Source organism: Colletotrichum costaricense (genome assembly GCF_030867565.1).
Source record: "Colletotrichum costaricense strain IMI 309622 chromosome Unknown Scaffold_2.1, whole genome shotgun sequence".
Lineage (NCBI taxonomy): Eukaryota > Fungi > Ascomycota > Sordariomycetes > Glomerellales > Glomerellaceae > Colletotrichum > Colletotrichum costaricense.
This window is the reverse complement of record NW_026848231.1, coordinates 84,610-107,321: the sequence shown is the minus strand read 5'-3', so window position 1 is coordinate 107,321 and position 22,712 is coordinate 84,610. Positions and strand designations below refer to the sequence as shown.

The 22,712-nt window shown below is 52.3% G+C and overlaps 5 protein-coding genes across 5 annotated transcripts; 3 read left to right on the top strand and 2 right to left on the bottom strand.

Moving 5' to 3' along the window:
* Positions 1-4,958: 4,958 nt before the first annotated feature.
* On the top strand, positions 4,959-5,441 carry CCOS01_01651 (uncharacterized protein; the record flags this gene model as incomplete). The annotated part of the gene is made up of 1 exon (XM_060449844.1): positions 4,959-5,441. The coding sequence occupies one exon, from the start codon at positions 4,959-4,961 to the stop codon at positions 5,439-5,441; it is 483 nt and encodes a 160-aa protein (XP_060318494.1).
* A 2,535-nt stretch (positions 5,442-7,976) lies between these two features.
* On the bottom strand, positions 7,977-8,294 carry CCOS01_01650 (uncharacterized protein; the record flags this gene model as incomplete). Its single annotated transcript, XM_060449843.1, has 1 exon — positions 7,977-8,294. One exon carries the CDS (start codon positions 8,292-8,294, stop codon positions 7,977-7,979), a length of 318 nt encoding a protein of 105 aa, XP_060318493.1.
* Positions 8,295-13,355: 5,061 nt separating this feature from the next.
* CCOS01_01649 (uncharacterized protein) lies at positions 13,356-14,153 on the bottom strand (the record flags this gene model as incomplete). The annotated part of the gene is made up of 1 exon (XM_060449842.1): positions 13,356-14,153. The coding sequence occupies one exon, from the start codon at positions 14,151-14,153 to the stop codon at positions 13,356-13,358; it is 798 nt and encodes a 265-aa protein (XP_060318492.1).
* Positions 14,154-15,834: 1,681 nt separating this feature from the next.
* Positions 15,835-17,050, top strand: CCOS01_01648 (uncharacterized protein; the record flags this gene model as incomplete). The annotated part of the gene is made up of 5 exons (XM_060449841.1): positions 15,835-15,921; positions 16,033-16,115; positions 16,399-16,509; positions 16,641-16,736; positions 16,879-17,050. 5 exons carry the CDS (start codon positions 15,835-15,837, stop codon positions 17,048-17,050), a joined length of 549 nt encoding a protein of 182 aa, XP_060318491.1.
* Positions 17,051-18,147: 1,097 nt separating this feature from the next.
* Positions 18,148-22,393, top strand: CCOS01_01647 (uncharacterized protein; the record flags this gene model as incomplete). Its single annotated transcript, XM_060449840.1, has 3 exons — positions 18,148-18,691; positions 18,755-18,972; positions 19,031-22,393. The coding sequence occupies 3 exons, from the start codon at positions 18,148-18,150 to the stop codon at positions 22,391-22,393; spliced, it is 4,125 nt and encodes a 1,374-aa protein (XP_060318490.1).
* Positions 22,394-22,712: the final 319 nt, after the last annotated feature.

Below are 22,712 nucleotides of genomic sequence, written 5' to 3'. Positions count from 1 at the left end.
GCAAAGGGAATGTAAGCTGGGCCTGGCGAAGGGCGCGAAACTCCCCAGTCAATGGATTGCGTCCCGAGAGCGAGGATGGCTCGATGCATTCGAGGAAAAAGTCGGCGTGCCAAGAGCCTAAGGTAAGGAAAGGATCGGGAGGCGTCGAATCGAGTCGAGTCGAGGAAAGTGAGAGAAGCGGATACAAAGTCTAGGAGCTATGAGGTCACCAAGCGGGTGTTGCCTCTTGGTGCGCGTTGATCGGCTTCTTGTGCGCCTCGTTCGGGATTGCGACTTCTGGGTGAAGATGTCGCGACAATGGACGTCCTGGGAACGATTTCGACGAAATCTCGGGTCAGTATCGATAGACCTCGAGGGTTTACATGAACAAAAAGAGCGACAGAAACTAGGAAAAGCTTCGGGGTTCATGGAACCTAAGTATGTCGCAGGGAAAAGACAGCCAAGATGTTGGCGTACTGATAGCAGAGGATGATCCATGCAAGAAAAAAAGCCAGGCCCCGCTTAGCGCCAGTTGGTGGGGGGTACCACTGGGGCGTGGACCTGGCAAGCCTGGGGGGCAATACCTAGGTACCTGGAAGGCAAGCCGCAAGTGGGAGAGAAAGAACCATTTTCTGCTCTTTTTTCCCGGGCTGCGTTCCCAGTGGTTCTTGCTGTCCGCCGTCGGTGGGAGGCGCATGGCGGCATGGCTTGGGGGGGTTTGCTTACGTGGATGTCTATTGTCTGGTACCTCGAAAGTACCGACGGGATAGTCGTCGTCCTTCCATTGCGGCTTGCCGTACAGAGTAAACCTTGCCAATCCATCACTCGAACGGTGCCGTTGCCGTCTTCCGGCTGTATTCTGCCCGCACTTGACTTGTTACGTCTATAAAGTTCAAAGACAGACATTCATCAGCTTGTAGGGGATGCGAACCCGCGGAATAAGGTTGCCTCAGTGGTGGCTCACTGGCTCTACCGATATCGCGCCTCAGATTTGGGTTCGTCTGGCAGGGTTGATCAGGTTGCGTACTACGTAGGTTCTTGATGTCTGCTCATCTACACTAGACGCCCTGCGGATGAACCATGCCTGATTACGGGCTAGTCTTGTCCCAGCTTTTCAAGTAGCACGCACACGCCCTCGGATGCGATGCGATACGATAGGGACTAGGGAGCACGTCGTGTGAGACATGCTGCCCAGAGCCACGTTCCACTGCAACGGGCCAGATCCTTCTCTGTGTGCAAAGCACCTTGTTCTGAAATCCGCGTCTTCCATTGTTTTGGTGACCGGCACTCGGGACCGATGGGAATGCGACACGCATACTTCTCACACATTGCAGCGCCATGATGCGCTGGGGGCAACTGAGAGGAAGTTCGAAACTCCAAGAGGATAACAAAGGAGCCCAATGACGAGGGTACAGATGATAGTGTAGTGTCAGCGGTGCTCGGTTCCAGACGGTGAATGGCCCATGTATGCCAAGCGGCTCAAAACAAGGATGTACCCAAAGTGACCGACTTGTTGCCATGACTGGCCGCGTGGTGTCGTAATCACCCCCGGGAGGCGGTTAATCTCTTTTGTCGCACAGAAAAAAGTCGCATACGGAGAGACAGGGTTAGGATGACATGAGATAAAGCGCCGTTGAGCGGAGTCGAAAACTTGAGCCTCTTTCTGCCGGGTTGAGCGACGGACGGTGTCGCTTGTTGATTGACTTGCTATCAGTTCACCGATACGTCTTGCAGTAACCCCTCATTCGCAACGCATGTCGTTGAAAACCCCAGATTTCGGATCTGGTGTATGCACCGATTTGCCATGGACTATCTGTAAGGGTCCATTACTTGTGTCAATCCTACAGAGTCTTGTCCTTCTTGGAGTCTCTTGACGAACCGTTGGCAAAAGCTTGACCGGTGTCTTTTTGGTGCCATTTTGACAGTTCTTGGTGAGTTTGTGCGACTTGGATTGGGTCTCCCAAGGCTCCAAGCATTGGCGGCGTGATTTTGTGCCGCGAGGTTGCTGGCCAAGCCAGTTCGCGAGATCGCCAACTCCATTTGGAGGCTCGGCGCCCAGAGGAGGCGGCGTCACCGCCCACTTTTTTTCGGGTTGTCGTGGAGAGGCTGGCTCGAGTCATGACTGTGTTGTTGATATGTTGTATCTGTCGGCAGCTTGGATCCTGCACACAGTACTGCTATAACGTCAAATGTAATCGGAATTTCTCGAAGCGTCTGGTCGTCAAGTGTGGTGATGATAGTGTGGTGCTTTCTTGGTGAGGTTGAAGAATGGTACGTAGTGACATCTGAGGTGAGGTGAGGTGAGGCAAGAAATACCTAATGGAAGGATCCCGAAGTTCCTCCACATTCGTCCCGTTCCTTCCCTCGTCTTTCTAAGTTTCTGTCTGAGGAAAGTGCAGTCGGCAAAGACTGAAGGTACTTCCGGGATACTTCCGCACGGTTCCCACTGCGACTGCCATTCCACACTCTCACTCCAGTCTCCAGGTCCTCAGCCAGCCAATCCACAGTATTGTTTTTTCCTTCAGGTTCCTTCCCACTGCCACTAGGAAGATTTGGACCCTGGTCTCGTCGCAATGTTTTTCTTCCTTTCTTTTTTTTTTCTGCCCGTCCCTTGCTCCGCCGGAGAATGACAAGGTGACAATCAACGCCTGTGTTATTGCAGTCGCTCTCGCTATCCATGACAATAACAACTGCTGGTACTCGGTCTAGGAAAACGAAAACTCTACTCCCTGACGGCACTCCAAGAATACCTTATCTCCTGACTAGCGACAATCAACCTGAATACAGCACATCAGCTGCGGCTGGCCTAGGATCTCTCAACAATTTGTGCAAAATTCAAATACATAACATCAACAATTCCAGTGAGACGTCGCACTCGCCGGGGCTGCCGGGCCTCTCTCGGAGTGGCCTGCACTCAATCGATTGCTCACTCGCGCTCTCTTCAAGCTACCTTACTGTGTTAGTAGGTACTTTGGGAGGTGGGCATGCCACGTTCCGCCTCGATTTCTCACTCTCCCACCACCCTCCGCCCTCCTCCTCCGCGGTCCGCCAGACTTTCGCGGCACTCCATCCCCTAGGCCCGTCCTCCTTTTCCCCCGTACCCGCCAATAGCCTTTTCGTCTCTTCATCTCTAGCCACGCCGTCTCACATTAGCCAACAGCCTCGCTTCACATCGTTTGGTCCGAACATCCCATCCTCGCCCTCCCAACTCATCTTCTGGGTAATGTCTATTGTTCCCCAGGACAAGCACGTATTCAATCCTCGCAAAGAGCCCGCACCAATCATGGCTTGACCTACTCAACTACTGCATGCCCATCCAACCCTCAGAAGACTGCCCTGCTGTAACCCCCCTCCTCTCTCCCCTTCCCACCCCTCCAATTCGCTCACATGCGCCGCGACGTCACCAATCCCTTTACCTTCATTCGCCCATGATTCAGCAAGCCAAGAGTCTAAGTCAACGACCACCCGCGATCTACTCGTCACTCCGCATATTCGGTCTACGATGCGTCTTCTGAGTCTTGACATGCCAATCTTTTCCCTGACGAACTCCTTCTGCCCCGTTTTCCCACTCATACTAGTCGACAAACACCCTTGCCTCTCTCCATCACTCTATTTGCACTAGACCTGAAGAACCCCAGACTCGCTGCCAAAAGCTTGCGCGAATAGCGCACTACACTTCACCTTCCTGTTTGACAGTACTACGGATTGCTTGGCTGCAGGCAAAGAACACAGCAATGCTTGGTGTTGACGCAATACGAGTCGAAGAGCTGTTTCCACCCATCGTTTCCTCATGCCCGCACACATCGGTTGACGGAACTCTCTGTTTTGTCTGTTTACGCTTTGATGTTTGCTCATCCTTCTTTTGTAACGTGCATTTTGCTTGGGTTGTGTCACCGCGGATGATTGATTCTCCACAAGCTGAACCAGTCTCGGCACACGGATGGCGCCGTTTGGGCCAACTGATCAGCCCTGCATGGCCGTTCCGGTGCCGCCGTTCGGCCGTTGACCGTAGAGGCATTGTCGATCTCGGCCTTTTGCGTTTCGTGCAGCAACCATTCCCAGTCCCATCAACTGAAGTTATATCGGATCTCTCTCTCAACTCTCAACTCTCCCCGCAACAAGTCTGACTTTCAGACCAGACTCAGCTGTGCATTTCTTACGTTCCACTGCCTTTCCTGAACAGTTTCCGCCTTCATCGGCCCGATGATGGGACCCCGCTTCGGGAACTCGGACCCGCTGAGGCCTGGAGATCTCATTCAGCCCTCACTCATCCCCACAACTAACCCACAACCCTCAAATCATCGCAATACAAGCCCAGACTTCGCTGCCAACTAGCAACTCACTTCGAGTCAGAATTGATTACTTAAGCGTCGATGGTTTAGTGGTAAAATTCTCCGTTGCCATCAAGCAGCGTCGGGGAGCCGGGGGTTCGATTCCCCCTCGACGCAACCTTTTGCTTCTGCATGATGTTGAGAAGCCTTTTGCTCAAGGAAATATCTCATTCACTGCTGGTAGAGCTCTATCGTTGTATATGTGTACTTCGTCTGACTTGCATGAGCTTACTTCAGTTGCCAATGCCTTTGCAGAAATGTTTGCAACACATTGGTGACTTCTCCAGTGAAGGCAGTGAGTTGATAAGGGTTTCCACCTTCTACAGACATAAGAGTAGGCTCTCTGACTGAATCATTCATAACATGTTTGGGTCAGATTGGTTGTAAGTCATGAAGAGATACTCACGCAAACCTCTATTACCATCTTTATCGCAGCCTCCTCTAGGAATGAGTTTGTTTGACTCTCTTGTAATGCTGCGGCAATGCCTCAAGTAATTCTGAAGCAAGGTATATAAGTATGAACACGGAACTCGGTTAGAACCAATAGGACTCTCATCATCGAAGCAAGACGTAACAGACAACAGACAGACACAACATCATCACAAAGACAACCAAAATCAGGAAGTCAAGCAAGAAACAAGCTCCACAATGGCCAAAGGCAAAATTTTCAAGAGCAGACGTCGCGTCGAATTGAAAAAGGAGATTGAAGAAGAACAGCACGAATACTATGACGCCGCCCCAAGTTCAAGCCAGCAAAGCCAAGGCAGCATCGGCGGCACCAACGAAGACAGCGGCGTCCCCGGCCCACACCAACTCGTCTGGCCCTTCTCCTACGCGGTATTCCAAGCCCACGCGGCCAGCCAGAGCGACGGCGGCGCGAGGCTTCTCGAGGATGCCAGGTGGAAGTGCTGCAACTGCGGCTATTACAATGCGATGCCCGCACGCGGGTTGAGGCTGATGCACTGCCGGAACCCTGAGGGGTGCGTGGTGAACCCGGGGACTTTGCAGGTGCACGCTGGACCTGCTTCGTGTTGTGCGATTGTTGGGCCCGAGGGGGCTTGGACGCCGATGGATGTCTTGGATTTGAGGTTTCGTAGTGAGGAGGCGATGATGGGGGCGAGGGGAGATTGATGATATTGGCAGTGCTTGGAGCTATGATAGAGTTACGGTAGCCTAGGTCGTAGTTAGTTTGATACCCTATTCTTGAACACACTCTTTCTTGAAGGGCTGTGAGTTCGCTCAGTTTCAAGTTGCAACATGTACCGAACTATGTCTAAGAACATGTGAGCATCTGGTATCATCCTAGCTCATAGCCAAGTTGCAAAGTACACCTACGCTTGCGTAAATACAGAGATTATTAGTATTGACATGCTCACGCCTGTCCTCAATGAGATTTGGCCGATGAAATTCTGATTGAGCTAGAATCCACCGCCAAACCTCGTAGGTGAGTTGCTCCGCTTGAACCTCTCGACGTCTGGAGGCAAGTGAGGCGTTGCATACGTACCAGACGTTGATCGAGTGATTTTTGATGGATCGTTGATGCTTCCACGAGCTCTTCTGGTGTGTTTCTTAGAAGAACAGTCGTTGTTATGAGTGCTTGGTTGTGACGCGCGATGAGTGGGAAGTACTTGCGACACGAACCTCTGAGTTTTGGGGGAAACGTGGAAGATGTCAACGGCTAAAGGATCTTCATGAATCACATTGATGTCTTCTCAAAAGGCGAACTACAAATATTGCGAGGATAAACCCATAAGCCCCGAAAGAACAGCCCGGGAACTCCATGTCCAACGTCTCAGTCTTCCACCTACGCGAATCCCAGCTCAAACCATTGCTCAGCCACAATAAATAACCTGAATCATATTTCGTTTTCCCATCCACCAAAATGTCTCTCCGTATGGTCCCTCTAACACTACAAGAATTTGCATCTCTAGAGCCGCCCGAAGTCTTCCGGGAATACTGCCTCTGGACATGCTGCCGATGCTTCACGGACGGAAACCGCATGCCGGCCGAGCCCGCGACCCAGGTCTGTCGAAATGACGGCGACCGGCCCTGCTCTCGTGGTTATGGGCGACACGGTATCCATGTTGGGCCGTGTCAGTGGTGCGTGGTTTGGATGCCTAGGTTACTCTTGTTGGCTTGTATGAGGGCGGTTGAGATTGATGAGGTCAGGATGTGGTGAGGATGGGAGAGGACGTCTTGCGGTTACAAGGTTTGAGACCCGTACAGTAGAGAGGGTTATGACAGAGAAAATCCCGCATCTGATAGTATAGTCATATGAACACAGTCATCTTGACAATGGAATGAGATTGGCTTAGCCGATCATCGACTGAGTATCATTTGAGGAAACCCGCCTCCACCACCGGTCCATACTGCAAATACTCCATCAAAGCCTAGGGAGTGTCAGGTTCACCAACCGATAACATGTGATAGAATGACCGCTTCGTCGCCAGTTGTCGTGCGCTCTCGTAGGTGCTGCTACATCTACTTATGTGATCACGTTTAACTTTCCCCAAGTAATCAGGAAGAAAACCCAGAAGGGCAGTGATGAGAAGCGAGACTCTGACTGTTGGTTGCCTCCCCTTGTCGTCTAAGCCTCCTCCACCTCATGAACTCATCGTCTGATGTCTTATTTGCTTGGGACCAACACCACGTTGCAACCTGGTGGCCGAAGCTCATTCACCAGAACGCAATATGCTAGGATAAAATGCCCCTGAATCACTGCCTTTCTACCTCCTCATGTCAACATCATCTCCTTTGGGTTGGCTTGAGAATGAGATAAATACTGATCCGGATCCTGACTTTCAGTATTTGGATCCCTCTCCCATAGTATCTTTCTCACTTACACAGCGAACCTCCTCTGATATCATCAGGTAATTTAAAACGTAAGAGCGACTTAACATCTTGAACACTAAACATCTCGAACTGCCACCATGGCGAAACTCCAGAAGATCAGGATGCCAGTCTTTTGGAACAGTAACCGCCCGTGGAATCTGAAAAGACGGTGCTGGTGGACTTGTTGCAAGTGCGGTACCAGGAACGAATTCGAAGAGGGCCGCACCTTGACACAATGCCGGAAAGCGGATTGCCCTGGAGGAGACGGTCCACATTGGGGGCCTTGTAGTTTCTGCTCGGCATGGGAGCCGGTGAACCTCTTGGGATGAGGAGTGATATGCTACTATAGCCGTCTTCGTCATCGACGGCGACGACGACGGCTATAATAGAATAATCTCTAGGGGTTGCCAGTGACAGGCAGTCCGTAGGTTGAATAAGTCTAAGTCTCAGGCACTTGAGTAGTGGAGTACTCATTCGGTACCTCAGAGATAGAACGTAGTCTGAAGTTAGCAAGTAGTTTGAAGTTAGTAGTTGGTCTGAAGAAACTCCAATAGTCTTGAATATGAACCGCATGATTCACATCTCGGAGCGTTTGTGAGACAAATTATCAATCGGCAGAATTCACCATGAGAAGTTGAAGAAAATAAGTCGAATTATCTGTCAAGTACTAAAAATCACAACCTCGGATCCCTCATGCACATAGCAACCATGTAGTAAGAGCCAGATCTTCACTATAAATTTCTTCCACCCAGTCATGTACTCGAAAATTGAGTCCTCCTCCAACCCCTCGAGACATCCTAGCATCTCCCAACACACCCGTCTATAAATGACGTTCTAAGAGCAAGAAATGCTACCGAACTGGTTCTTTGTGGCCTGCCACCAGCTAGACTCAACCATGCCGGCATTACATCCAACACCGGTGGTGAAACTCCAAGCGAGGTTGCCGTTGCTGCCGCCGCAGCTGGGACCGCTGACGGCACAGGCGCCGAAGCGCTTGAGGTTATCCCAGAGGCCGCCGCACTTTCCGGGGACGTCGTGGACACCGCTGGCGGTGATGGACCAGCGGTTTTGTGAGTGGCTGCAGGTGGCGGCTGAGGCTAGAGGAGCGATGGTGGCTAGGGCGAGGACGGCGGTCGAGGTCGTGAACTTCATTTTGTGGTGGTCTTGTAGGAGTAATCTGATGATTAAGGAGGAGAGAGATCGTATAGATGTTTTAGGGGTGAATATATTGAAGCTCTGTAGTGAACTGTGTGTTAGACGAGTGGTGGTGGTGGTGATGAGACGAGGCCACCTACTAAGTGGCGGTCCATGAGACTTATATCAGTCAGAGAGATTTCGATTTCCGAGGTCGCTACGAGCTGCGTCGTCTCTCAGTGCGCCGTCCATCTAGCTCAAGGAAGCTGCCTAGAACGGGCCTCACGACAACCCTGCAACGGCGATGAAGACAAGGGAAGAAGCAGGCATAATCATCACGAGAGCTCTCGACTGTTACTATGGGCTGTAAGCTGATTTGATCCACTGCGAGATAGAGTGGACTCAAACACTCGGCAGAGCCCGGCCCGGGAGCTTCATCTTGGGAAGTCACGAGTTGTCAACTTGAGTGAGTGTGAAGAGTTCCCAAGCGGTGAGGTTGACGGTCTAGGTTCTGAGCATCCTTGTATATGAAATCTGATATTCTTATCGACTGGCATTACTTCGAGACCCTGAACCCATGGTCCTAAGAGGTGTTCAGGGTTGTATCCAAAAGAGGTAGCTGTCCCCGACGAAGAACGGGATGAACTAGGCTACAGAAGGTGCTTTGCTGGGGAATCCGACCATCACTATGCGAAAAGGGTCCTGATTTGGGACAAAACTGTCAGATATACGAAGAACTCGACGGGACCCGTGGGGTTGAGGAGTACCGCAACACGATGGGGCACGGGTGTCAATATTCGGCTTACTGTGGGCCAAGCCGAACTCTTTGCGGGCCATTGAGTCTTCCCGTTGCTGACAGTTCGGTGAGTCGGAAGCGGCAAGTCAGCCTAGATTTCCTCAGGGGCTAGAGGCTGGAGGCATAGTGACATGGTTCGTGAGGTTGGCGATTCGTGATATTCTTAGGTGCCAAGTCTCTGGAACTATCGGCCTCCATCACCATGAAAAATGTTCAGCGGCAGCGTGTCAACTGGCGGTTTAAACTGTGTTTCTGTCGCGCTCGGTCAAATGGTCCGAAGCGACATGGATGCCATTGACGATGGTGTAATAGGTCAATTTTGGCACTAGACCTTGCGGTAATCTGTTCACTAATATCAAAATATCAATTGGTTAAACTCTGCAACCACATCCTTCTTCAATAAGCTCTTCATCATCCCGGAGAAACAACGTTTGCGGGCATCTCACGTTGGGTCTGCGAGTAAGGTCGTATGGAGTACGAACCCACAACTAGCTTACAAGTGGAGTTTTGCGCGGGTACCTTGTTTACCCATGGATAAGGCCCCACGCGCTTGGCGATGGAACAGGTTCCAACCTACCATTGCGCCTCTCTACTTTCCCAATGTTCACCACGAAGTTCGTCGGATGCCATGGCGGGAAGTGCCGCACTACTTACTTGATTTCCCATAGCGAGGAACCGACATCTTTCAATGAGGGCCCTCGTTCACACTTGCCAAGGACTTGGGAGACTGCTGGCAAGGCAGTTGAATTACGCCTTTGAAAATCTTATTACTTCTTGCCAGTCCTCGATAAACAGCAGGAAAGCCATATCAAAATCGGCCAATTGGTGTAGTGCTATGCTCATGGAGAGAATACGCAAATATTTCTTCTAGCTTGAATGACCAAACCAATTGGTCCTCACGTCAGTAATCATCATCGCGCTGCTAGGACACGAAGTAGGCTGCCGCGAAGCACATGCCGATCAACTTGTGTTTAAGGGGAAAGAGCCATGCTCGAGTACCGCTGTTTCCTTCTCTCCTGAAATGGCGCAGGTGAAACCTACAGCATTAGTAGATTCTTGGCTACTTGGCACCAAGATTCGAGGGCAACAACACAGCCTTGTGCTGCGTGCCACTGTCTGAAAAACCTACCGGTACCGCAATTTGTTAACGTTCCCAATACTTTTTTCCAGCCTGGCCTTATGATCAGTACTACTGGAATAATCGAGCATTTGTCGGAAGTCTGGTGTTGCACGAAGGAGAGAATCTGACGTACCCGGAGAACACCTTTCGTGATCTAGCTTTTCCTAGCATTGGCGATCTGCCACCTTCAGTTGCCAAGGTAGCTGACGGCACCCCAGTCGAACTATCCCTACCGGCGACAACGTTAGTAGCGCGTTGTGAGAGGCAAGCGTTCAACATTAGGAACACAACAGATGGCGACGGTGCGTGGTACTATAACATTCAGATACCAGTTACCTGCGCTGATGAGACGTCTGATGCAATGAGTGCTTCCATTCTTCTTCCCAGTGTACCTACTGAAGATTCAAAAAAGTGAACAATTTGCCTATGCAGAAATCTGAGGATTTGAGGAATCCAAGTGGAGTTCCCAAAATATTAACGGCTCAGTTTGTGCCATGCAGGCTTTCCACAACCGTAGCGTCTTGGATTCTGCGCCTTCAGTATCTAACGTCTACTTATGGCGAGTTTCTGATTATTTGACAACCGATCTCGAGTCATTGCAAGCCTGGCAGTGCCGATACTCGTGGGAGAGGATCATGGTGTCTGTCGAGATGGTGTCCGCCAACGGCAAGCTTGTCCTGGACAACACCAACCCTCTACGCCCCGATCGCTCGGCATCAACTCCGTGGAAGCACCACATCCCAGTGCCTTTTCTCGATCCTCAAACCGATGGATTGGAAGCGGAAAGTTGTGGTAGCGCTTTTCCGGAGGTGACTCGGGCGCCGGGCCTGGTATCGTAATTCAACGCTTCCAACATCCTGGTCGCGCCTTACGGGCACGTCCAACTCGAAGCCTTTGGTGATCCGCAACAGAGCTGGAAGATTCTCGAGGCCCTAAAATACAATTGCGCTCTTCTCAGTGCACAGATCCTCAATATTGAGAATCGACTGAGAGCAGAAGAAATGCCAAACGAGGAACTAGAGCCACTGAGCGCAGTCCTGAACAACAACAACGCCAAGCGACTCGTCCAAACCCCAACGACGACCTACCTTCTCGTAGGAATTCTAAGCTTTGTTGGAATAGTCCATATCTTCATGCTCTTCTCGTCGGCTTTACGACGATTCACGAGGTGGCGAAAGGGATTGCTCGATATGGATGTTAAGGGCTGGCACCTGATGGGTTTAGCAGCATTGCAATGATGGCCGCTCTTCTGGATTCCTCGAACTTTGCGAAGCATAACCCTGAAGATTCGTACAAGTCGTCGAACAGGCTTTCATCTATACGCTTTCGTATCGGATGGTTTCGGAGGGAGTCGGATCGAACGGTGCACTTTACTATTGGGGTTATGGTTATGGACGATGATGACTTCAAATTCGTAGGCAGTAAAGAGACCGTGGGTGAGGAAACTTGGGTCGCGAAGAAATGAACAGGCGAGACGGGGACAACCCAGACGAGGACAGCCAAGATATGGATAGCGAGGACGCTTTGGAAGGCGAAGAAAGATCAGAGTTTGAGGGTATAGGCAGGCCTGTTTTCACAGCATAGGAACTCTGGTGCTTATCCACTCCTTTCTTTTCTTCTTATGTTTGCGATGATAGACTTACTTGGATTTGCTTCCATGTCAATACAAACCGAAACCTCAAATCAGACCCCAATTACAATAGCGACCGTCCCCGTGATATCCGGCCTCAGAGCCGGCAGTCGTCCGCGACTCCCGGATACGACCCCACTCCGCTCCGATCTCAAGCCCGCCGACCAACGGCATCCTTCCAGACCATTCCCTCCACCCGACTTCCAACCACAAAAAGCCCGCCAAATATCGCCTATGACAATGCCACGCAAGAACCTGTCCAAAAAGCACTCCATAACCAACCCCCAAGAAGTAAACGAAAAAAAAAACAAAAGAGTTCACCCCCCCGGTGGCGAACGGGGGCTACATCTCTTGGTGCACATGCTGGGACTCGAACCTTGACCCTCCTAGTGTAGGCTAAGCCAGCTGAACAGGAAGCTCGCCCGTAACCATCCCGCCAAACGGCAGCTTCGACCTGACCTCGCAAGCCTGTGAGGCGCCTGCTGCCGTTGGTGACGGGAACAGACTTGAGGGGGTCTATATGGGCTTCCTTCCTGCGTGTATTCACTCACTGAGGTGACGGGGAAGAATCATCAGATGAATATTTATAAGGCAGGTGCGGTTGACAACCCATACTGCCTGGCTCCTTCCTCCATGGTTCTAAGCCGGATCAACCAGAACCCCTTCGGCGCCAAAGACTAAACCAGGATCCCTAAGCCTCACAACCACCAAGGCCGGACCTTGATTGAACCCCTCCTCCGTCATCAATCAATCAATCATCAGCCTTAACACGTTCTAGCCCCCCTCACCCTTCCCTGACTTGGCAAACAACCCAGCTCGAAAGGCCTACACCCAGTCTTTGGTACCGTCGAAACCCCGCCGCATGAACCTCTCTGTAGCGGCGCGAGAGGTGACTGGTCGAGAGACTCGAGCGGCCGTATCCGAAGAAGCTTGGTTCATGCGTGGCAGACCGGGGTGAGCCCGCTGGGGTCCCAGCCGGCTGCGCGGCGCCCCGGACCGGGGGAGTGCATTGGGGGAAGATCCTTGCGTCGGGGGGCCTTGCATGACAGCTGCGTAATGGAGGCTCAAAGAGGCGGGGGAGAAAAGACAATATGAATGCGGATGCAGCGTCTGTCGGCCATCCAAGAGTCACTATAGGCACAATCCAGATTCCTGCAGAACCAGAGGGCTCTGACGCTCAGTTGTAGGCAATTCATCTTGCTTCTCCAATTTCGTCTCCAGGCTTGGCTATCTCTATCTGCTCAAGCCATGCTATGTGGTATCTAGTGTTACAATGTCCGTATCTTAATGAAGGTATCTTGATGCGCCGTGAAAGGTCATAATCCACGCAATCGTCATACTTGGCGTTCTTCGCCCTCTTTCCGCAACTCCAGCCACTTTCTGGGGGCACTTTGATGCGTCGGGCTGTCTCCTTCCTTACTTTTCCCAGCTGTAATCTCCCGACAAAAGAAATAATAATCTTACACATTAGTAGTTGGTCTCTTCAGGCGTTTCGCTCCAGCATTCGAAATCCAGATACTTCGAACCCAACACTCAAATAATTCCATGCATGACAACGGCAAGGACTGATAGGCCCCACGCGATACGACCTCTTGGTTTGCTGACCATACCGCCGTTCATGAGCAAAGCATCGAGAGGGTTCACCGGGGCTGAAGAGGTGCTTTGCGGTGAGGCCTGGTTCTCAGTCGTTGTCGTTGAAGTGACAATAGTGGTGGGAGGTATGATAGGGGGCGCCTGACTAGATACTGGCGGTATCGCTGTGGTTGCCGGAGGCAGAGGCGCCTGGCTCGACGGCGGCAGTATAATAGGCGTTGATGTTGATAATGATGTTGTTGGTGGCGGCGGCGGTGGAGCGACAGACGTCGTAGCCGGCGGAGGCGGGGGTGGAGGAGGAGTAATGGCGGTTGTTGAAGGCAGAATGATTATCGTTGTGGTAGATATCGTCTGCACTGCCGATGACGTCTGTTGGTTGAGTGCGCCGCAGAGCAAGTTTACCAGGTTTCCGGACAGAGCTTGGCCAAGTATCGTGTTGACCTGTACTTGAACAGACTGACAAACGTCCTGGAGATTACTTTGCATGCGAGTCAGGCCATTTCTGCATTTCTGGGAGCACGTTCCCGTGCTACCAAAGTCGGTGGCTTCGCATCCTTCGATGGGGTTGTTATATGACAAAAGGCAACCCAGCGGAACGGAGAGCTCTGTAATCAGCTGGAAATTAGACAGGCTGAGTGATGTGCTTCCGACGCTGATTGTTGCTGCTGTTGCTGCTGACGCCAAGACTAAGAGCTCGACCAAACACCGCTGAGGGCATTCGAATATCGGCCTCCTCATTTCGGGTGTTTTCGTCCGTCGGCTGTGAATGAGATCGCGTTCTGGCGTGGCGTAGCCGCCGTTGGATGTGTTTGAGATGATTTTCCCACTCGGGCGTTGTTGATTGTGAGATTCTATTCGTATATTGGTTGTAAATGTTTCGTGGCAGATGGTCGAGTCGTCGTCGACAGGACAGTGACGAAGCGGCCAGAAAGACGGTGGCCAACTGAACTTGACAGACCAGGATTTGGCTGGGAGGCACTTGACTTTTGGGGATGGAATGACAGAAGCGTGGCAGTTCGGGCGGCGGGCAGTGAAGGCCAGAGGGTCGAAACGTTTTGCGTGTCAGACAGAGGCTGCTGGGGATGACGGCACAATCGGCTGGGAGAACCACGTCAATGCGGGTCGCAGGGCCGGCAGGGTCCAGAGCTTAGACGACCAAACGGTTGGGTATCCTGGGGCGTTGATTTGAAGGTTTTGGTGTTGTCTGGCTGTGAAGCTGCTGCTGAGGAAGTGCTTACAGATGACGATGGTGTGAAGGTCGCGGGAGTGCGCTCTCTTTTGGGCGAGCTCGTCAATGCCAGCAGGCCGCTTTGGTGTATAGTCGAGATCTGGTGATTGGGGCGGCTTGAGACTAAGAGAGTCGTTGGTGATGAAGTGTGTTTCTTGTCTTAGCCGGCATGGACCATGCGCTGGTCAGACAGGGTTTAGGGGAGCCTCTCTTTTCTACCACATGGGTAGAAGATGGGCGGAGAAATGGACCGTTTGAAGAGAAGAGATCCAAAGGGATGACTGGTCGGTGGGATTATTGACGGCGAGGTTGCCGATCGTGATTCACCGTAGCGAAGAAGGGTTGCACTAGCAGACTAGCAGACGAGCAGACTTTAGGTCGGACCAAGTCGGGCAAGATGAGAGGAAATAAAGAGGCAAAAAGGTTCAGGAGCCGCCTTTGCGCTGTTGGAGGGCGAAGCTTCGTTGGTCTGTCTATCCGTTTTCTCGCCTTCAAAGTGGCATGCAGTCCGGACGGATGGTGTTTGTCCGAATGTGAAGACGTCGCTGATTGGGAGGGTCGGAAGCTGTAAGTCAAGGAGTTGGTTGATGAAGCCACTTGGGCGTGACACCGGGCGACGGGCAGTTGCGTCTGTGTCGGCGTCGGTCCGGCTGGGACTGGGAATACGGCAAGGTAAGATACCTTAAGGTAGGGAGAAGGGACGGAGCGAACAGAGGAAGGGAGAGTATCCGCAGGAGAAGGAGGGCGAGGGTGAGGGTGAAGGGTGAGGGCAAGGAGGTGCGATCAAACACTGCTGATCTTGAGGTTGGGCGATCCGAGGTTTTGTGAAACAGAGTTGCTGCCGTCCGCTGCTCAATGACACCCAAACACGCTGCTGTGGCTCTGGACTTTGAGTTCCCTGGTCAGACAGAAGAGAGACGCGGAGCCGAGTGTTCGGGGACGCAAGGAATGCAGGTGGCCTTGATGGAGAAGTGGGCGCAACCAGATAAGTCATCTGTAGAAAACAGGTTGAAGAAGACTGGACGAACAGATGAGCAGCTCGCTCAGATATGAGGACGGCGAGTGACGAGGTTAGAGAATAGTTGAGGGAACGGGAAGACACTAGTCGACTGCGTCCTTGTGGCTCTATTCGTCAAGAAGACCCTTGTCTTTCTTTCAGTCTTCCCTTCTTCGGGAAAGACGTCAAGAAAAATGTCCGTCATACTTGTTGATTTGCAGCCAACGAGCTGGACTGATGGCATGTCTCTGGATGGATCATGGGAGTTCTCCGTAGGTAAGGTATGTGGTGAACGGGGCAACCCCTGCGCAGCCGCAGTTCCGTGCAAAGGCACAAACGCCAGGGCGACATCTGACAGGTTGCAGCATTTGGGACGTCAACGGAGGCTGCAGAGGCTGCAAAGTCTTGCAAAGAAGCAGGGGCTCCTTGATGAATCCTTGAAGTCCGTGAACCAGTCAGTCTGCAGTTATGATGAGTAAGTGGTGAAAGAGTGGTGGAGTGTTGGCGGGAGGGAGAAGAACGAAACACTTTTGGCGTTTGAAGTCAAGGTGCAGCTAACCCCTTGTGGGTCTGTGATTGGCCTGTGTTGCACCGGGGGGAGGCCCTTCCAGCTGTGGCCTGCCGCCTGCTCACCCAAAGCGCACAGGGCCGTTTGTGGCCAGGTACGCAGTATACATACAGTGGAGGAAGAGCCACAGACTCGTCGGTTGTGCCCGCCCGGGGGCAACTTGGGGGAAGCCATTGGCGCCTGTGATTCGTCCAACAAAAGTCACTGGCTCACAGCTGAGAAGGAAGTCTGGGGTGTTCCCGGCCAACCATTTTCTCACTCTGCGCTCACTCACTCGCTGCTCCTCGTTCATCCAGTCACTGTAAGCTTTTCCTGCCTACGGGGACCTCACGAACTCTGTCCGACGTCGGTCTCATGAACTCTGAGATGACCTGATGTTCATTGGTTGGCTACTTGGTTGATATACTACCAGTGAGAGCTGTGATTCGAGAGGCCGACCAGCAACAGTCGCAGCTCACTCAAAAAGACTCATCCTCAATCCATAGGCTTACGACTACAGGTCGATCGCACTCACTCATCCGCAAACATGTTCGTCCGAAAGCTGCCTTTCACTGCGTTTCTTATAGATGACTTCTTCGTCATCAACAAGACCTCTAGAAGTCTAGAGCAATATCGCGTCTTCGCTAGTACGGACCGCAAGTCTTGCTGACGACTGAATTCATTTACGCAGGTGGACCAATACTTATTCCGACACGCGACCACGTAACGGAAGCCCTTCACGGCTTCCCCCACAACGGATACCTCTTAAAATAGTACTGGGAGCATCGAAGCAAGAAACAAATGGCTTCCAGCCACGTTTAAATGCTGATAAAGCCCTCCCTACTTCGACTTCATACTTATAATTCTCCTGCTCTCCCGGCTCGCATGATGCTCCTCATGTACTGTCTCCTCCAACTGCTTCAGATGAACGAAATGATACGACTCCGCTTATTCTCTAGCTTTGGTCAGAGCACACACACTGATCTAACGGCACCACGTAGCGAGTGAGATGTCGCAACCAGGGAAATACGTCTTCCTCTCGACTCATCTGTGAGTAGGAACAAAGACAAACTCACAGGAATACCTTGTATGTCGCTCTTGGTGAGACCTCACAATCATAAATAATGAGATTAGACGCCCCATGCTGCGCCACTCGTGGCCCATTCGGTTGAGATTAGCAAACCCGGGGAACTGGGCATCGTGGAGAGCGCACTGATGCACATCGCGGCCACATCTACTTCCTTGGTTATACCTTAAGTTACCGTGCCTCAACCTTATCGTTACCGCAGCGCGCCACCACCTCATCATTTCATTTTTCGTGTCGCCAGCCCCGGAAGGTGAGAGGCCTATGATATTGAGAGATTGGGATTCCCTAGGCATTTACGATGAGGCTTCATCGCGTCATGCAAGAGGCTTAGGCAGCAGCATTCTGTCTCGAGCGGGGTGGTGGGTGTTACCCTGGTACCTGCCTGGTTCAGCCATGTCGCATCACAGAGCCACAGGAACGAGACACCAACGTGTACTAGTGCTTTATCGCCGAATCTAACGGGCTCAAATGGAAAAGTAAGACGAGCTGCCTTTAATTAGATCGACCTCGACCTGCAATGATCACACTGGCGCGAGCTGCCATTGGTTCGGTGCCACATAAGCAATCCCCCTGTGGACATGGCTTGTCAAGCTCTCGACGGGAATGGCGCTAGCCCAAGCAGCAGCCCTGGCACTCCTCGACCGCCACCGTTGGACCAATCCAACTCTGATTGATGGTTTTTTGAGTTGGATCTCGTTGCCTACCCGAGCCCGACATCCTTGATCCTGGAGTTGCTGTCAGCCTCCTATTCCTACCCTACACTACCTTAATTCAATAAGTTAGACTACATGCCTCCTCCTTCTGCGGACTCACGTATTTCACCGTTCTTGAAGCTACCATGCCTTTGAACGCTGGCCAGCGTCGTCGCCCATCATGCCTGGTCCCATCGCGTCGACCCGCGACCTCTTTGTAGCCCAGCCGAGGAGCATTCACCGAAAACCCGTTGCTTCGGCGCAGTACGAAGTTGTTGGGGTGCAGGATGATGATGATGAGCAGGACAGAGGGCTCCGGGGTCACGATAACAGTGTGCGACACCGCGAACACCCGGCCTTGGACGAGAACAGAGCGTTTTTGGATGAGCCTGTCGATTTCAGCGATCATCACAGACACGATGGCGATCACTACTTATCCCCAGAACATGGTCTGGCGTCTGTGATTTCGCAGAACAAAAACAGCCCTCACGTATCCGAGTTTGGCTATAGCAAGAGCCCAACGCCATCGCAATGGTCCGAGGAGTCCCGGCCTCGCATGTGGAACCCTCTGTGGCTGAGAAAGACGGTTCTCATCACGTTTGCGGTGTGTTTTGTCGCCATGCTTCTCACGACGGCTCTACTCTACCACTTCTCCGTACAGAATCATGGATTGAGCACACAGCAAGAAGTCAATCATTATGGCTGGAAGTATGGACCTACAGCTGGTTAGTATTGAGGTCTAAAGACAATCAAGTTGCATCAAACACTGACATGACATCGTTGCCAAGTTCTCGTCATCGTGGCTGCTTTGTGGCGACAGGTAGACTACGCCAACAAGATCCTGATGCCGTGGAAGGAACTACGTAGTGGTCCTTCTGACGTGCATAAGACACTTCTTCTAGACTACGTCTCACCACTGGTGACGACCAGTTTCTGGAAAGCAATCAAGAATCGCCATTGGGCTGTCGTTGGCAGCATCGCTGGCTGGGCTCTGATCCTCCTCACTGTAAGAAGCCAACTGGAGACAACGGGAAAGATGGAAGGGCGAGAACTAACGCTAATAGACCGTCTTCTCCACCGGTCTACTCATTCTCGAGCCAACGGAAGTTACAAGCGATAACGTCGATATTGTGATGACGACCAGCTTCGACGCTGGTGGATTCGATATTCTAGACATGGGACCGGGTCCTGCACAGGTGTACTACGCCATCAACTTCCAAAATTTGCCTTACCCGTCCGGTACATCAGAAGACATGGTCATTCCCCAGCTCAATGCGATGGGGAATGGTCGTCCCGATGCCAACTTTACCGCCACAACACCAGGTGCCAAGATTGGGTTCAGCTGCGAGACGCTGCCCATACAGAACGCGACCAAGACCTCGCTGCCTTGGTTCAGCATCAACGGGGCCTTCTGGGTCGCCAACATCACCACGCCGGAGTGCAACATTACCCGCGCCATCGTTGCCGCCGGCCCGGACCATAACATCTACGCAAAGCGAAACGCCACGCAGAACTACCAAGCATGGTACCAGGACTACACTTGCAATAACGGTGTGGACTGGAGCGCACCGCTGAACCCTCCTCTGACCAAGTACACCACCGAACAGCTAACCAATACCAGCCTTCCGCATCGCATGCTTTTTACCGTAGCGGACATGAGGTTTTCTCCCATGGACACGAGGCGGAACGGCCCCGCGTACATCTACATGGAAAAGATTGTGGCAGTCATGTGCAAGTATGATTACACCATGAGCAACTACGAAGTCAAATCGACTACCCTTGCCGGAGCCAAGTCAGAGGTTGCTCTGCAGAACGCCATTCAAAACACGAATGTCAATGGCAGTATCGCTGGCTTCCCGAACGGGTATTTGGGTCTCGCTGTCAGTAATTCTGCGGAACAGACCAAGATTGGCGATGGAGGCGTGGACTTTGTCTTATCGACATCCGTCCCGACCTTCTTCCTCATGATGAAAATGAAGCGTGGTTTGTCCACGATAGGATCTTTCATGGACACGGACCTTCTAATTTCCACGGCATCTGAGGTCTTCAAGGGAATAGGCGCTCAGGTTTTGTCTCAGACGTCCCTAAAGCCTTCTAATACGACGACGCAGGGTTCCATCACATACCTGGAGAACCGCCTGCATGTCAAGGGCCTCTCGACAGCCTTGATGTGTTCCTTTTTGGGAATTCTGACTCTCATAAGCATTGCTATGATCTTCCTCCGGCCTCAAAACGTTGCACCGAGAGAGCCAGGATCGATCGCGGCGAGTGTCACAATACTGGCGGCGAGTCCGGACTTGAACAAGCTGTTAACTGGCCTGGGGTCATCACGCAGAAGTCTCATCCGAGAAACGCTATCTGGGTTTCTGTTCAAAGGGTCTCTCCGACCTGGGCCAGAGACCACATACACCATTGAGCCTAGCCATGGTCAAATGGAACCCTCACGTAGCGCAGTGCCGAGGGAACACCAGTTGATTTCTTGGTGGCGCCCTTTGGCTGGGGCCCCGTGGTTCCTGGTAGTCAGTGTCTTTTTACCTCTGGCGGCTATTGCAGCGTTGGAAATCATACAGCGCATTTCAGACAACCGAGATGGGTTCATGGAGGTGGGCACGAAGACCTCGACCGTCTTGGCGACATACATACCTGCCGCCGTGGCCATCTCCTTGGCTGGTATGTACTCGAGCTTCGAGGCTATGGCTGCCATATTTGCGCCATTTGCCGCGCTCAAGAAGCGGAACGCCATTGCCAGCCGCTCCGTATTCATGAACCTCGTCGGCAGGATGGCTCCTCACGCCATATGGGACTCTATTCGCTCAGGGCATTTCGGCGTCACTGTCATTCTTATGGCTAACATCATGGCTGGATTCCTCACCATTGTTGTTTCGGGTCTTTACAGCGTCTTGGCCGTGCAGCAGGTTGAAGGCGTTGCCCTGCAACAGATGGACGCATTCCGGCTTGACCAGACTACTCTCTGGGCCGAAGATAACCAAGCGACCGCAATCACATCGTTGATAGAGTACGTCAACCTGCCAGATCCAAAATGGACGTCTGGTGATTTGGTTTTCAACGAGATCAAACCCATGGGTCTTAGCAATCAGGCCATCGCCAATGGCCAGGTTCCGCTGTCGGCCAAGATGACGGGAATCCGCGGCAACTTGAATTGCTCCGTCATACCTGCCGAGCAACGCGAAGTTCAGCCGGTACTGTTCGACAGAAGTACCATGGAGGTTCGTCTCGGCGGCATGGCGAGTTCGGTGAGCGTCAACAATCAGACTGCCCTACTTGCCATAAATACCACCCTTCCCTGGATGTGCGGACGCAGGCCATCAAACACGACCTCCAAAACGTGGATGCAATACTTTCAGATCCCAAGCTCGGGGTCTCCGGTATATCTTGGAAAAACTTCCATCATGATTTGGAGTTTGGGAAACTCGAGTCTCGTCTATGGTGACGGTGCAATTGATACGAGCCCATCAGCTGGAAATGGCTGGCCGACGACCGACTATGATATCGGAGGTATGGGCTGTCCTACGGTAGCCGTCACATTTGGCACCGCGAGGGCCACCCCCCGGAAGGAAAAGTATAGGAACACAACGAGGACCAACTTTGACGTTGAGAGCGACCTGGCGACAATCGTGTGCCATCAGAATATTCAGGAGATCGAAGCCAACGTCACGTTCAACGCTCCGGATATGACACTCAGCAGGACGTCGCCGCCGTCGGTGGACGAGTCAACGATTGAGCTCCTACGTGCCCCAAAGTCAGACACGACGTCCTTTGAGTTCTCCCTCAACAAATTCTTTTTGGACTTTTCGACCTCGGCCCGGAACGTGACGATTCAAGGACCAAACGGCAGCAACATGACTGGTTTCGAGTCTCTCATCGATCCTTTCACGCGAGCGCTCGTCACGGGTAGGAACGGGCGGCCAATCGAGGAGCTAGCCGGCGAGAAGAACTCGCAAAATCTGATTGAGGCCTCGAACGGCCTATACAAGACGTACATTGCGCAAGCCATCGCGGCTAACATGCGCAACGCGACGAGCAGCACGGGATCAAACCGGCTGCCCACGTACCAAGGCCTCCTGGTATCTCAGAGCGCGCGACGACTACACCAGAACGCCGGGCCCAAGATTGCTCTACAGGCGATGCTGGGCGTCATGGCGCTGTGTATCGTCGTGTCGAGGTTGCTGATCGACGTCAACGGGGTGCTGCCTCACGATCCATGCTCGATTGCTGGGACGGGAACGATGCTTGCTGGGAGCGAGATGGCGACGAGGAGGGTCGTTCCGGAGGGGGCGGAGTGGAGGGGCGACGGGGAGCTCGGTCGGGCTGGGGTGTTTGGTGGTGCTATGAGGTTTGGGATTGGGTGGTGGCGGGATGGAGGTGTTGATAGGTTCGGAATTGATGTTGAGGAGGAGAAGGCGTGATCATGATTCTCATCCGTGGATGGATGCAAGGAAGCGGATTTGTCTTCGAATATATATACCCGTGCTCTATGAAGCAATGAACGAAATGATAATCGATCGTATAAGACTTTGACCACCCCTATAATGAAAAGAATTGGATTCGTCAAGCCACTTCAATTAATGGCAATATCTTGAGATTCAGAGTCGTCGAAGACTTCCCAACGATGAACACCAAGCTCGAAGCAACGCATTCCATCATCATCACCCTTCCTCCGCGAGCATTCTCCCTTTTCGCGGATTTCGATCCAGTCAAACATACCTTGAACGATAGCTGGACTCA